This window comes from Zootoca vivipara, chromosome 11 (genome assembly GCF_965207765.1).
Source record: "Zootoca vivipara chromosome 11, rZooViv2.hap1.1, whole genome shotgun sequence".
In the NCBI taxonomy this organism is placed as follows: domain Eukaryota; kingdom Metazoa; phylum Chordata; class Lepidosauria; order Squamata; family Lacertidae; genus Zootoca; species Zootoca vivipara.
Window position 1 is genome coordinate 28,719,757 of NC_142594.1, and position 16,698 is coordinate 28,736,454.

Here is a 16,698-nt window from a genome sequence, read left to right on the forward strand (position 1 = left end):
TCCTGCCAAGAACACAATTACCTCTCAAAGTTCAACATCCGTTATCCCCTGCACATTTTCACATACACAACCAATTACCTGTGTGAGCCGTAAAGAGGAAAATAGCATCTGGCACACCGACATATTAATGAGACATAGAGCGATGCCAGTAAATCCATCCGTTGCTGTGTCCTTCCTCGGAGAAACTGCAAAGGAGTGGGAGAGCATCCTCTTCCATTATGGGATGTCACTTTTCCTAGCTGCAGCAATTAGCTTCCTCGCTTCAGAGGCACATTTGTGTCAAAATGTGATTTGTTTTGTTCTGCAGGAGGCTGCTTAGTGATGCGCCAGCCAGATGTTGACAGGTCATGTAAGCCACCGTGCAGCCAGCCCTATTCTTACTGTAGTGAGGTATGTGCTACTGTGTCATAACAAGCCACCCATCCAGCATGTGGCTCCAGTCACATGTTGGTGCATGATATTGAACTGTGGGGACTGCAGCGTTCTTAAGACACTTAGCTGCAATTAAAATCTCAAAAAGGAACCCCAATACTTCTTGGAGAAAAATAATAATGTTTGAGCTAAGTGTTCTTAAGAAACTTAGCTGCAATTAAAATCTCAAAAAGGAACCCCAATACTTCTTGGAGAAAAATAATAATGTTTGAGCTAGTTGGTCAATATTTGGAAGCTGGGTGGACATAGCTAAATCTCTCCCCACTGCATCTGGCAAATCTTCCCCCCACTACAGCTTTTCCGTGGTGGGGTGTGGCCCTTTTAAAATTGCTCCATGACACATTGTGTAGCGCTCAGCGATGCGTGGATTTGCAACTGTGTGTAAAACGCTTGTTCCTCTGCAGACCAGAACGTGTGCCTGTGAAGAAGGGTACACAGAAGTAATGTCTTCTGACGGCACACTTGAGCAGTGCACTCTCATCCCGGTGGTCGTCATCCCCACAGTGGACGACAGAAAGGGAGATGTAAAAACCAGTCGAGCTGTAAACCCCACGCAGCCATCTAATCCCCAATCAGGACGAGGAAGGACTTGGTTCCTGCAGCCTTTTGGACCAGGTGAAGTCTCGCATGCATAGTTAGTGCTGCTAAGTGCTATCGTAGAACGCAGTGGGTTTTCCTGGCCTCTGCACAATTTTCATAGGAGGCAAACATGCAAAGTAATGCAGGAAGAGCCAACACCTTATCCCCTCTGTTAACAGCATGGATAAGAAGTGGCATACATTTGGTTATTATTTTTTAGTTCTTTGTGTACTCATACACTTGTACAGTACTGATAGTTCTTTAACTAAAAGCGTTAGATTTCAGAATGAAACTTAAATTGAATAAGCAGGCACAGGGTTGAAGTAGAAGTTGCCCCTCTGACTGTCAGCCCCTAAACACATTCACTGACCGAGAAGATGTTGGGTAGCTTGATCAATACAATAGTGTTAATGGGAATCTGGGGTGAGGGGGGAAAGTTCTATAATATCACCTCTCTGGGCTCTGGGCACATACTGTATTTGCTCTGAATCTTATCAGTCCTTGATTACCACTTGAGTTCACAGAATCATCGTGGCAGGTTTTGCTCTTCACTCTCTGGCCCTTTTTGTATTGACACATTGCACACTGATGTTGCAAGGAAAGGTGCTATGTCAGATAAGCAATTTCATGCAGCATCCAAGATGCAATATGGAACAATATCACTAACCGTACCTGTGTGAAAGCCTTTTTATTAAAACAAGCTTTAAAACTTTTTTTTTGTTGAGTACTAACTTGCAGACTGATGACTAACATTCATTCTTTTTAGATGGGAAGCTGAAGACCTGGGTTTATGGTGTAGCTGCTGGTGCATTGGTTTTGCTCATCTTTATTATTTCTATGGTATATCTAGCCTGGTGAGTTCTTCAGTCATTTATTACTTTTGGGACTAGCGTTCCCCAAGCTGATAACCTTCCAACATTGTGGACTGCAACCCCATTCATGCCTAACCTTTGACCAGGGTGACTGGAGCTCATGGGAACTGGAGCCTTAACAACATTTGGAAGGCATCAGGTTGAGGAAGGCTATTTTAGACTATAAAAGTAGTGAGCATGTGATCTATCCATGTATATTCCTACAGTTTTGCCCCAAATCAGTTTGTTGCATCCGCCTTAGTAATGTCTATTAAGTGATCATTGCAAAACTAGCTTTTATTGCTGTATTATTCCATTTGGCACAATGTCAACCAGCTTTTTTTCTTTTTTTATCTGTTCTACATTTCATTGTTGTTGCTGGATTTTTTTTCAGCAAAAAGAAAAGGGGGAAAGGTTGATTTTAATAACAATGCCTATGGTTTTTGATTTTAATAGTAATGCCTATGGTTTTTGTTTTAAAACTCAAGAAGATACGACAACACCATTTGTATTTGTACTGAACCCGATGTATTAATGGAGGTGGGTTATAAAGCTATTTAAGTTTATGTTGGGCCCAACATTACAGTGAAGCTACAATCTACAACTTTTTGTTGCTGGGTTTTCCTATCAAATCTTTGCTCAAATCCAGAAAAGACCATTCAAAATTACTGGATACAAATATGAGTTGGATGTTAGCTTTCATCAGAAGTTTGTCTTGAATCAGACAATTAGTAAATGCAACAGTCAAGTAATCTATTTTCACTGTTAACAGTTAAATTAACTCACATGGGAATTACTTTTAACTTTGGCCCAGATAAGTAATGTTATTTTGACCACTTTGTTATCTGAATTTCTAAAGTTGGTTCCCCCCCTCCCATGTTGCAGCAAAAAGCCAAAGAAGCCTCAAAGAAGACAGAACAACCGTCTCAAACCTTTAACGCTGGCTTACGATGGAGATGCAGATATGTAAAATAATGACTTCCCATTGACTCTAGTCTCTTGAAACTGTAGTGTTCAAAAACAACACACATGTGTGTACGTTACTGAGCAGATGTTACACCACAAGACAAAAAAAAAAGACTTCACAATGGCCATGGATATTCCAAGAAACATGCTTTGTTCTAGACCATCAGTCAGTACAGCAAATTATGGTGGCAAATTTATCTTGTTAGCACAGCACCTGGGAATCTTAATGTGGCCTTCTTTGAAACTTATGAACTGCAAAACCGCTTGTGTCTCCAGCCCATTGTATATGATCTAATATTGACATCTGAGTGTCTTGATGCCAGAACTATCCACTGCATTAAGCTAATATAGTCAGTAAGCATGAGGAGATCATACCAAGATGTCTATAATGATTGATATACAATTTATATACTCCGTTGCACCATATGTATTAACTTGTCAAATGATATACTGGCTAAAGGGGCATTTTAGGGCTTAGCAACATGTTAACTTTAACTGAGAATAACAACCCAATGAGCAAGTTCTGGCATTTTGGCAGGGGAGGGTAGGTTTTTCTTAACCTCTCTTTCCCAGGTTGCAGGCTTGCAAAAGACTCTGTCCTATATTACCAGTTCCAGGTACTAAAAGCGCCATATAGACACACTTATCAAGGAGAGAAGCATTTTCAGGTTCAATGTTTTATAGAGGTTGTCTGGAAATTAATATCCGTGTGTAATAAGTTTTTACTTTCTCTTACTTTCAAACTGTTGCCTGCAACTTTTTTGCTACATGGAAGGCAATTTTTTGCACTATATTAGTGCAGCATGATATGCACTTATTACCTAGTATTGCCATAGAAACTGCCTCTTTTCAGAAAAGGATGAAGGAAAGGATGCGGCATCTTTGCAAATCGCATCGTACAGATGTTTATCAGTAAGTTCTTCAGTCCCGCTGAGAGTAGAGATCAGTTTCTGGACTGTGACTGGATCAAGCCAGCTAATGCAAGTACTGTTTATACCATTTCTTGTAACAGCAGCTGTTTTGTAGTCGATACCATGGCAGTAACATTAAGTGTCTACTTTCTGGTTCTGTCAACTTCTACAGATAATAGATTTTCAAGTTGATTTCTAATTACTTTGAAGGTTGTTTACAACTAGATTTTTATATTGCTAACTTTGTAAAAAAAAAGAAAAAAGTGGTTGCCCCTCTAATCTTGGGGGAATACTTTAACAATAATCCAATATTTTCAAGCTGAAAGATGCAAAATACCTGTTTATTTTTCTCCTGCTAATGGTTTGACTGCTGAAGAATCAATAAGCACTCTTTCCATTTGAAATAACCTGGTTTAGTCTTGACTGAATCCACCCCACCCCATCCTGACTCAAGAAATATTTTTTAAATTCTTAAACATTATTGTCCAACTTCCTAGTTGAAGTGTGGGGGCTCTATTTCACTCTCGGAGCTTCCTTGCCTATTGATTTCCATGGATAGAACTGTTCCTTTGAATGAGACACAGCCAACCTACACCACTCTGTGAATATTCAAAACTGTACAACTCCTCTATCATATTTCTGGCAATTACAGCTGCTTAATCGCTAGTAACCTTTTCCCTTCCAATGGGTTTTTTGGTGTATTAACTTACAATATGAAGCCCCTTTAGCCGCTAGAAATCCTCAACCTTTGCAAAATGTAAGATCAATATTTAAAGACATCATCTATGTCTGTCTAGTTCAAGTTATGAGCAGATTAATGAGCAATACAATTAATCAACTTTATCAGGCATCCATTACATGTTAATGATTTTAGTTCTAATTTCTCAGGTTTGTATCAATAAGCTAAACCATTCATAATGCACCCCGCTATATTGCCTGTTGATAAAAGTCAATACTCTCAGCTGTTTCATGCCAAAATGGCTACCTAGACAGGAAAGATATGCATTTATTTTTAGCATTGGTTCACAATTAGATTTATGAACTTGATGGGAGTAAGCTTCCACTATGAATTCTCTGGTGTTGACACACACAACGTCAAAGTGTCTGATCTCATGCTGCTTTTCGTTTGTTTGTTTTTCAAAATGAGGATTTATCATAACTTGTGAATCTGTTATTAGCAGTAAAGTAATGGGAACACAAGGGTTATTCTAAGCAGCCCTGAGAAAGGTTATTTGGAAAGATGATTAATAAGGTTCAAAATAAGTGGATATAAAACACAGCTAATTTACTGATATTAAACGCTGGGAAACTGAGTAGCAAATTTAATGAATGGTTAGCTGAACTTCTACTACATTATCCGTGCAACCCTATGCATGCTTACTTGGAAGTAAGTCCCATGGTGTTTGGTGGGACATGTTCCCAGGTAGAGATTGCTCCACAAGACATGTGCATCTTCAATTTACATTACAGGGTGTAAAAAGGGGGGGGGGAGATGCACAAAGGATGTTCTTTAATTGTAAAGAGAAAGAATTATTTTAAAAGATTATTGAGAGGAAGGCTGTAGGAAGGCTACAATTGCAGTCTGGATTGTGTTAAATCTAGAGATCAGAAAGGTAGCACTGAAACAGGAATACAAGAAGTATCTGTATAAAAATAAGTTGCTTTTAAGATGTGTTTCTACAAATCCAGTGCCTAAAGCAGCCACATCGGTAAATTGTGAGTTTGTGAAAATAATGTTTTCAGTGACCAATTCTCTTTAATCCATTCCAAAAAATAGCTGACTAGACATTTTCTTTTTATTGTGGAGGTTTGTAATTTCCGTTTTAAAATGGTGGGTTTTAAAAGATTGTTACGTCTGCTTTGAGAACTAGAACAATAATTCTTCAATGTTTGCTGGTTCTGAACAAGCCTGATTATATTTGTTACGGTCTCTGGATCTTAAAATCCTCATCCTATCACAGAAATTTTAAGCATCTCCCTGCCCCCAAATTCAGCACTACATACACAAAACTATTTCAGCAATTCTGTAATTATCACTGTAAAAAAAATCACTGGAAGGAAACAGATCTGTCTTTTTACCTTTTGTAAATTGTGCTCACCCAAAGTTTAAAAAAATTATTTTGCCTAACTTAATTTACTTGAAAAGATTTTTTTTTTGTAGAGTATGGAGGCGACTGTCTGGGGAAAATTAGCTTTTTGTTAATTTGTAAATGGTGTAATGCATTCTTATTTTTTAAATTATGTATATTTCTTTTTTTTAATGCACAAAATGTTTATGTACTACTGCAAATTTGTGTATATTGTCACCAAACATTATTCAGTTAATGCAGATCACATGTGAAAATGTAAAAGTCCTTACATTTTCATATGGGAGATTTGTACATAACTGCGGTAATGCAGACAATAAATATTAACATAAAACTGGTGTGTCTTCGTCATAACTGAAGTGTTATCTGGTCACAGAGTAACAACAATGACTGCTCCACACATCAATGTGGGGGCAACTTTTGCGTGGACGCGCACAGCCCCCTGGTCCCAGAGGTGACTCGCTGGTAGTTCGGGGCTGGCATCGCCTTCCCAGGTAGGATGCCAGGGGTCTCTGCCTACCCAAGCCCAGTGTCGAATATTGCCTGGGGAGGTGTTGCCAGGGGAGGGACTGTCCGGCTCACACAAGAGAATTTGAATCTTACCTCCAAGCACCAGTCAGTTCCAGAGCTTCTCCCACCCTCACTCATGTTCTTTTGCAGGTTAACCTTTTCTCTACAGGTTCACAGGCGCTGCTACGTCAAGGCCGCTGTTGAAGGGCCGGAAAGGAATTTTCCTGCATTGGCAGGTTTTGCCTTTCCGGTAGGAATACGTCAGAACTTTGGCGGTGTCAGGCCTTGGGCGGAATTCTCTGGAGATTTTCCTAGAGGGAGGGGCGTGAGGCGGAGACCTCACCCCCTTTGCGGCAACAAGAGTGGGGTATTGGGGGGAGCATTGACCATACCATATAGGTGTCATCGCTTCCCCCTTCCAGCGGCGGTGAACAGGGGGCGGGCTCTCTCTGCTTGAACATATGTTCTCCAGAGCCAGCCCCAACCCCCATACATGTGGATAACCCCGAAGCCTCCCAGAACCCCGGCTGGGGACTGGGAAGGATAACACCCAATGCCTGAGCCAAGGTCTCCCTACATCTGAATCTTAATAAAGTTGTGGCCAATTTGAATCCCGTAGCACGTTGTTATGTGTCTTTATTCCGCTTAGGGGGCCGCCGGGGGGTTTGGGGGACTCCGCCTGTCCATGCAAACATCACCTTTTCAGTACTGAAACGTGTGCTGCACACCATTGTGCCTGTTAAGACCAAGAAAATAAATCCAGTAAGACCTTTTGGATCATGGAAGCTGGAATAAGGATGCTCAGCTGAACGGGGCCCAGATGAGAATTTCAATGCAATATAGAGATGTCTGCTATATGCATGGAAGCTTACTTCTGTGGTGACCTCACCTTTGTGGGATCAGTGTGAATATGTGGCATAGAAGCAGGAGGGAAGGATATCACAAGCTTGTCATTAGCAGAAAACCTTTTTAAAAGAAGAAGAAAAGTCCTTTTCCTTCGCCTCCCAGAGAAAAGATGGTGATAGAATATGGAATCACTTTTATCATACCTTTTTTTCCTTGTTCTGGGCAAAAGGCTTCAAGTTCACCAACCTCTTGCTCCAAACTGCCTCCACAAATTTCTGCATGCTCTGGAATAACAAAATTCACAAATGATTGGCATAGGTTAGCATGTATGGAGAGAATGTTAATACTCTTGACAGGAAGACACATGGCATATTGTGTGCTCCCCTCCCTTCTTTGGTATCCCTCCCTGCTGGACCACTTTTCTTCCATTCCTAAAGTGATAAGAACAGATGGCCCTTTCCCCCCTCAGCTGGATATTTGCTTCGCTTTTATTGATTGCTCTGACAGTTTAATCCACTTCGGAGGGGGCAGCCTCGGCTTTAATTGGCTTTAATGTTCTTAGAATGGTGTTCATATGACAGCTTTTAAAAAGCATCAAGCCCAAAAGGTCGTCAAGTGCAAATAATGCACTTGAAATACATTCTTAGGGTGACTTCAGGTAACCAAGGTCCCTCCCCATGCAAGCTATATTCTGCTATTTCTTGTGAATGCAAATATGTGGTGGGGTTTCCACACACCAAAAAGGGCACTGTGTGTAGTTGACACTGGCACCGCAACGCAACGATGAAGCCACACAGTCTAGCTTTCCAGAGGCAAACCCACATTATGTGCCAGACAATGGTTACAGTACAGCTCAAAAATAAGATGCAGAGAGGCAAAGTCATATGGAAATATCCTTTGACTTCAGTCAGGAGGTCACTTAGCTTGGCAAAAACAGTCCCAAATTAAGCAGACCTGTGGGATTGCAGGGAGCACAAACATTTTGGACATTATGCCTGCTGAATACAAATGTTTGTTCCATCTACCAGAACGAACCTTTGACCACCGTTTAAAGCAGTGTGGATCAGATTATTATGCTGAGATATGATCCGAACCTGTGGTTCCGGTAAGGGTAGCATATTCTGTAATGCAATCCGATACCCAATTAATAAGATCTTTCTCTTCCCCCAGAGTTGACTTTTAAACACTTCTCCCAAAGTGGTTTCCTAGTGTCTCTGGAGGAATATTTCCGTTCCCATTCTGTCTCTCAAATATCCCTTAACATGCTGACATCAAAGGCATTTTTAAAAGTCACTAATGATTGTGTATTTCAAGGACAATTTCCTTTCATTTCTTTCTTGTGTCTTCTAAAAGAAGGCAGAAGCGGAAGATGACATGATAAAGAACACCGTGTGAGCTTCAACTTAACACCACTCTAAGAGGGAGTTCTGAAAGTAAAGAACCAAACTTCTCCCAATCATAAAGGGGGGGGGGCAAGAGGGTCCATCAGCTTTTGTTGCTTTTGATGCAATCCAATTAGTCAAACAGAGACCTACTGCTGAACAAAGTGAATCACAAGTCACTCCTAAACTTTGACTAGGAAAACCCTAAAGCAGGTATTTATAGCTAGGTTCAATGTGAATCAAAGCAGGGCTTAGATTCAAAAGTGTCCCATTAGGAAGAAAGGGCCTCAACTGTGATGGGGGGGGGGGAGGTGAGAGACGTGGACCGATAAAACAACCTAGAAGCCATCAAAGCAAACTAAATGAAAAGATTAATGAAGTCCAGGTGTAAATGAAAGCACGTATCCAGCAGGTTTTAATGAAGCTCGTGTAGTACAGAGGATGGGTGGAGTGTTACTGTGAAAATTGTACTGAAAACAACTATTAAACAAAAACAACAACAAAAAACCTAGGATTGTTTCAAAGGTGCCAAGGAAAGGATTTGGAATAATTTTCAAATATACACAGAATATAATGATGCTGCGAACCGAATTCCCAAGCCCAGGTCACCCTTGGCACAGCTCCCAAATTTATTGGAGAAAAGTTGTCCGAAGACACTTCTTTGTATTTACGTTCTGGGGTTGGAGAGATACAGGTAACTGGAATAAGACCTAAAGCATACCAGCTTTCTCATACCGTGAAGTCAAAGATAGGAACTGATCCCCAAGCTGAATGATATGACAGGGTGTTTGTACTTTTCAATTTTCAGCTATTAACACACCTTATTTTCACCTCCCCAATTTACAAAGGGGCATATACATTCCTCCTTTTGCTGCAAGGCCATGCATGCAGTGCAACCTTCACACCTCTTACTGGCTGCTCTTACTGGCAAACATAGTGTCAGACTTCAGGGACTCTGCTTCCTCTCCCCCCCACCCCACCCCTTGGGCATAGATAAGCAGAAGACAGCGAAAGGAGTCTCTTACCAGTTTGAAATTTTAATGATCACAGCGAGAACAAAGAAACCATTCCTTGGAATGAAGGTGCTCCCAATTAAGGTTTCCACCCACTTCCCCCCTAGTCTCCCCAGTCACTTCCGCATCTTGCAACCTGATCTCGCAACCACTGTGCTTTCTGTGCTGCCACCTTACATGCTCTCCTTGACCTTGGGCTGAGCAGAGGGACACTTTCCAGCGAAAGGGAGTCTATTAACTCTCTTTCTCCCAGTTCTCCTCCTCCTAGCTATTCCCCACCCAGTACTTCCCAGCTTCTGCCTTCTGAACTATGCCCCTCTGCAAATCACTGTTCCAAATCAATACTACTTCCCTGCTCCAGGGAAGGTTCAGGATCCTGATCAGAGGGAGGGGGAGGCTCCCACCATTCCTCCTCAGTGCAGCCCTACTCAGCACGGTCCCTGGCACACAGATACTTTCTGATCCGAAACACTACTTTCTCTACAACCAATCACTCTGCTTGCTATACTGCTTTCGTTGAATTTATTTATTTATAAAGCAGTGTGGTAGGTACACAAGCTGCTACGAACATCCATTAGTGCACCAGAGTCACAAGTGCCACTGGCTTGTTCTTCCTATGAGCATGCACTCAAATCCCAAACACAAAGCAATATTGTTCCTAGTACTATTGTTTCTCAATTGTGGTTTTGCGGGGGCAGGGGAGAGAGAGAGAGAGAGAGAGAATAGTTTGCAGATGAGAAGCTGGAGCCTATTAAGTATTGCCATAGGCTCTAATCCAATCCTCCTAGCAGGTAACCCATTAGATATTTGGGACAGTGCTGGTTAGAGGCTTGGTGGTTAAGAAAGAGGAAAGGTGAATTATATCCAGCTCTTTCCCTTCCTAAGCAGCTAATTGCATAGCTAACACAACTCATACCTTCTGATGTTTTACAGGTACAAATAAATGTGGTGTGTGTGTGTGAATGGATAGATAAACAGATACCCTATTCCAGGGGTGGGCAACCTAAGGCCCGGGGGCCGGGTGCGGCCCAATCGTCTTCTCAATCCGGCCTGCAGACGGTCCGGGAATCAGCGTGTTTTTACATGAGCAGAATGTGTGCTTTTATTTAAAATGCATCTCTGGGTTATTTGTGGGGCATAGGAATTTGTTCATTCTCCCCCCCCCCAAAAAAAAATAGTCCGGCCCACCACATAGTCTGAGGGACGGTGGACCGCCCATGGCTAAAAAAGGTTGCTGACAAGGGACGCTATCTGAGACTTTCCTCAATTCTATATTCTGTCAGCTGTCCACTACTTTAATTTACTCTCCCCACCAGTTGTCCTGCAAAAATTTCTGAAGCATGAAGTATGGATTTAGTAATGTTTCATACAATGGCTAATCTCACAACAAATAATCTGCACTTCCTACAAAATAGCTGCAAGCTGAAGCACACACTGCAGTCTTAATGAAGGGTTGACTTTAGATTATGGACGGTCCTTGTGACCTGCATAGGGCCACCTCAGGGCCACTGTCTCCACTGCTCACTTCTTCCCGCCCTCTGCTTTAGGCTGGTGTTGCAGAGATAAGACAAGTGAAGGCCTTGGAAGGTGCCTGATACCATCTTTGGCCCCTGCCCTTGCATTTATTATCAGAATAAATAATAGAGGCTGAAAGAAAAACAAGTGTGCGAGGAATCCAAAAAGGGCACCTACAAAATCTTCCCAAGAGGCAAAACTAGTGATTTATCAGTTACACGTGCCAAACACACAGAGGTATCTCTTAAAATACGAGTTAGAACTGCTCGCCTTTGTATTGGATCCTGTGGATATAGGGCATATCTTGACTGTCACTATTTTGTGAAAGGGATTCAAGTGCATACCTGAACTTAAGGTTTGCGCATGTAAAGTGGATTAAGGTAACTCAATCACCCTAGCAGAACAAAACCAATTGGGGGGGGGGACCACATCACAGGCTTCTTCCAGGTTGGAAAGTGTCTAGGTAATTCACTAAAAAGTGTGGGATACACTGGGTTAAAGCTGACCAAAAGTCCAGAGGTAGCATTATTATCAATTTATGATGAGTCCGCAGGCTATGAAGGACTTGCTCACAAATTTATTGATAGCTGTACACATTATTATAGCTAGGAAGTGGAAGGGGCAAGCAGAATATAAAATGGAAGAATGGTATAGAGAGGTGTGGAATATAGCTATTAATGACAAATTAACATGTGCCATTAAGGTAAGACGAGGAATATGCTGGAGAAATTTTGAGGAGATATGGAGGGTGTTTGTAGAATGTGTACTGTTAAAACAGAAAGGGGTCAAACCATCGCAAGAGGTGTTGAAATTTTGGGAGGTTGGATAGTTATAATGGAATGGTCTCAGTGGTGGGTGCACATTTTTATTCTTATTTATTTATTATTACTTTGTCAAAATAATTTTTCAAAAGAAAAGTGGGATAAACTAATGGCTAATGGGAAGACATGTGAAACACCTCACAAACAAATCAGGATGAACGCAGGATGGTTTCTCATTGTCCTATAACTGCCCTGTAAACAAATCAGTACAAATGCCGAGTAAAGACCCAATGCGATCTAATCTCCCTGTAGCTTTGTGCAAGCAAATCAGACGAATGCTCAACAAACAGGTTGTCTGGAGGTGTCCACAGTGTGCAATGCATTAGGTGGACTGAGCTAGAAAACTCTATGTGTAGCTAAGGAACAGAGAGTTCAGAGTGAGTGGGGCTGGCCCCGATTCTGTTCTCTTAGAATTGTAGGTATTAGCATTTCACTATTAAGGGTCAAGAATGGCTGCTTTCAAACTATGAGCTAAAAACTAGAAGGAGAAAGTACATACCTGTGGGAGCATCCTCGAAAACCACAGGCCCCTTTCTTTGCAAAAGGACAAATTGTCAATTATCCTGCAAAGAACGAGAAACAAGCAGCATTTGACTATAAGATCAAGAACGAGTCATGGGAATTCTCTTCCAATTGTCTGCTACAGACCCTATTTGGTCTCTATAGGACTATTACAGGGAAGCAACTCTGATGGGAACAGCACAAGTAAATTACCGACTGATTGAAGAAGAAGTGGCAGATAACTGAAGTGTCTCCTGCCTCCACTGAAAGTATAGAAGATGTGCTCAGAATGCACTTTAGAAAGCAATTCACAATGTCTATCAGCCTTTCCCAACCTGGTGCCCTCCAGATGTTTTGAACTGCAACTCACATCAGACTCAACCTGCATAGTCAGGCTGGCTGCGGCTAGTGGGAGTTGTGGTCTAAAATGTCTAGAGGACATGAGGAAGGCTGGTGTATATGCAACTGGGAACAGAGCATATTTGGGGTAACAGCTGGCTCACTCACTTCCAACAGAATTCCATGGGTCTTTGGCATTAATTAAGTTCTGGGTTAGAATCACATTAGTGTGATTTTCCTCTTCTACTAACCACTTTAACTGAATACACGGTAACTACAGCCGGCGGTAGATATGACTTCCTAGCACCAAGCACATACCTAGTACCAAACAAACGGGTGGGGAATCTTCCCCTTCCCCAACGTTGTTGTTGGGATGTTAGGGGAGGGGTAGTACCTCTGGTGGGGGACACATTGTGCTCCTTCTGGGGTAGTCTTTCCATCTTTGGTCCCCACGCTGCACTCAGTGCTCACCTGTGGCTCCATGAAGCTGTCGGCATGTGACAACAGCCACATCCCAAGAACCAGGTGAGGGTAGCCAATGGGTCTCAAACCTTCAGTGAGGTAGGGGACTCACCCTGCATGTGAAGACAGGCTCTAGTGGATTGAGCAGACAAGATCAAAAGCAGGTGTCTCTTGAGACAGACGGATGCCAGCAACAGCATCCCTGACTATTGGTTTATGCTGTCTGGAGACCAACAACATTGTGTGTGTGTGTGTGAGAGAGAGAGAGAGAGAGGTGTTCCACATTCCTGGTGTAAATCATCTAATTCTTGTCTGAAGAACTCGATCCAGCTTCTTACAGCATTTTGTAGGGAGCAGGCCAGCACAACCCCCCACACCCACATTTATTCCACTTTGAGGACACGGTGAAAATTCTAAGACTTATTCCTGTGGAGGGTGGTGTTACCTTTTAACTATGAAGTGGATTTTTCTTTAACTGGGGCAGGGAAGTCTTGGTGTTGCTTCAAGTTTTAACTCAGCTGTGCAGAACAGTCAGGCAGCATTCCAGCTTCCTAAGTAAAATGGGGATGAAATAAGAGATGGAGGGGGGAGGGGCGGACTTTCAGCACTTCATATTTAAAAGGCCATTTTTTAAAATGTTTGACTTCCTATATTTTAATGTTTGATGTTTTATTGTGTTTTTATATGTGCTGGAAGCCGTGCAGAATGGATGGGGAAACCCAGCCAGAAGGGTGGGGTATAAACAAAAGAGTAACAGTAATGTCAGAAGCCCCACACCCCTGAAAGCTGCTCAACATTTCCCTCTTCCCACACTTCTCCAGGGAGACTAATGGTCCAATAAAAAGGAGGTATTCAGCCTAGTCCTCAAATGATCATAATTATGACTATCCTGTGTTGCAATCCCAATATTCTGTTTTTAAAGACCTTACAGGACTTTAGTTTGCAGGAAGCAAGAAACCACCAGCAACTGGAATTAGGGAATGGGAAGCTGTGTTACACCAGGTTAAACTTATTTAGCCCAGATTTGCCTATGCTAGCTGCCAATATGCAGGTAGGAGTCTTTCCACTCTGCTTCTGAAGCTAGTGCCCCAACACTGAGCTCTTATCCTTTCCCATAGTGGTAGCAATCAGGTAGCACCGAAAAGTATGACAAAGGTGGAAAATGCAGAAGAGAGCAAGATTTTAAAACAACCTGATGATCAATTCTGCCAAGTATGGCTTGTGTCTTGCAGTGAGGAAAACAATTATGGCTACAATCCACAAGATGGCAGACTTGTCAAACTTCCTTGGGATATTTGAGCCGTCCTTTTGAACATAAGCAAAGCTTCAAGTTCACAAAAGAAAAAATTCTGACTAGGTAGCCCGAATATGTCAACTTTTGCATTTTGCACAAACATTGCACAAACATTCCACAATCTTTTAGGAACAGTCTTTGCTATGCTCTAAGAATGTAAAGTCGTCTATAAGGAGCAGCTCTGGCTAAAATAATAATTTTAATATACTCCCTTATTTTAGGGAGCACCAGGGTGGCCTTGGTGGTTCTCCCCCTCCCAACTTTATCTTCACAACAACCCTATGAGGCAGGCTGGACCTAAGGGACTTCATTGCCAGTAGAGGACTTGAGCCCATTTTGCCCTAGCCCATGTCTGAGCTCTAACCACTACACCGCATCGACCTCCTGCACGGCATGGCACACCTGACTCCCAAAATCAAATATATATTTATTCAAAATTCAGCACAGGCTAGCAAGCTGTTAGAAACAGTGGCTAAAGTTATCAGTGTTTCAAAATGGCATGCTATCTTTGCTCTTCAAGTGCTGCTGACTTAAGCCAGAAAAGGTAAGAGAAGCCGGCTCCTTCTGTAAGAAGGGGAGGAAAGTATTTTTGGGGTAAATTAAAAGGGAGACCACTGGGGAGACCACCACTTCCAGTCTCATGGGTGGGACGGCACTGGCCAGGGATGGTGGGACTTAATACTCTAAAACATCTGCAGGGCACTGTGTTGACTAAGGCTGGGCTTAAACATCAGGCTAAGGCCACAGAGATGCAAGTTAAAGTCTCCACTAAAGCTCAATGAGTGACTATAGGCCAGTTACTTTCTCTCCCAGCCTAAACCACACAAGGTTGATGTGAGGACAAAACAGAAGGTACATGTTGCTCTGAGCTCCCTGGGGGAAATGGCAGAGATGCATAAAGACATGAGCGCATATATTCTGGAGATGTACCAGCTCCCTCTCTCTGTACAAATTCAGCACCTAGGTGATCAGCATGTTGTAGACAAAATGAAAAACAAAAACAACAGTTTTATTAGTGAACTGGCACAGTTGAGGGGACACAGTACTTACAATGCTCAAGCCCACCCAGAGGTCAGATGGATGCAAACAGCAGGGCACTCCAAATGGAAGAGTCGTCTTTGGGAAGCAGCTGTAACTCTCGGTGAGGGTTCACCTCCAGAGAAGGTTGAGGACAGAAGTGAAGTTCACACATAAGATTCCTGGATCTGAAACAGAACATGACATACAGAGAAACCTGATGAAAACCAATGCATGTTTTCTGATGAGATATCACTTTGTTGGTGAACTATTTCTGTACATTAATGCTTGTGCTTGCTTGATTTTGTTTGTTTGTTTGTGTTGCAAATTGCAGATGGAAATGAAGTATCAGGAGGACCCCTTGTGCCAGGCAGAGTTCTCGAGATACACATATATTCTCTCTCCCTTTCCCTAAGCATTTCCTGCAGTGTGATAAGACAAGGAATGGGGCCTGTTTCAGAATTTAAAGGCACTATGATTAGTTTGAAGAAAACTTTCAATGGCGCCTTAAAGAAAAATGAAAATATTAATTCCTGAACCAGTAAAAATAAAGATCTAGAGGAAATGCCAGCTGAATTCCACAGGAGGGCAGCAAAGTCCTGCATTTGGAAGAATGTGAAATAAGGCCATTCATTCTCCTTGTGTTTTGTTTTACTCTCCCTTCTCCCACTTCATTATAATTTCGCTGAAAACAATAAATGCAAACACTGTCAAGTGAGCAAACAGCAATATATAAACTGTATTTTGGAAGCACAGAACAGCACCAAGTACCAGACAAGTTAAATGAAATGAGTACATGGTGTAAAGGGGGATAAATGCTAATCCTGGCTGGTGTCTATTAAAGCAATTTTGAATCTTGGATTGTTTGAATGGACATGAGAAGGTGCTTCATCTTCTGGCTGCCAATGCAGTATTTAAACAGATTTTTTAAAAAGAAAAAAGTGCAAATAACACAAATTGTCTATAAACAAAATTATTTTTATCGAAAGCTGGGAAGGGCTGTAGCTCAGCAACAGAGAACCTGCCAAGTATGTAGAAGTTCCCACCCTGAAACACTGATATCTCCACATAGGCCTGGAAGAGACCTCTGTCTGGAACCTTTGGTGAGCTGCTTTAAGTCAGTGTAAACCAGGGATCAGCAAACTTTTTCAGCAGGGGGCCAGTCCACTGTC

The 16,698-nt window shown here is 42.1% G+C and overlaps 1 protein-coding gene across 3 annotated transcripts in view; it reads left to right on the plus strand.

Annotated features, from left to right (window-relative positions):
* Positions 1 to 6,160, plus strand: part of THSD7A (thrombospondin type 1 domain containing 7A) — a 282,061-nt gene extending 275,901 nt beyond the window's left edge. For 2 of the 3 annotated variants that reach the window (XM_035129456.3, XM_060280749.2), the window contains 4 exons: positions 308 to 390; positions 837 to 1,047; positions 1,778 to 1,865; positions 2,748 to 6,160. In XM_035129456.3, the coding sequence (XP_034985347.3) occupies positions 308 to 390; positions 837 to 1,047; positions 1,778 to 1,865; positions 2,748 to 2,832 (467 nt within the window). In that variant the 3' untranslated portion in view covers positions 2,833 to 6,160. The remainder of the gene's footprint in view (positions 1 to 307; positions 391 to 836; positions 1,048 to 1,777; positions 1,866 to 2,747) is intronic. The other variant, XM_088653998.1, reaches the window with a different exon arrangement.
* Positions 6,161 to 16,698: the final 10,538 nt, after the last annotated feature.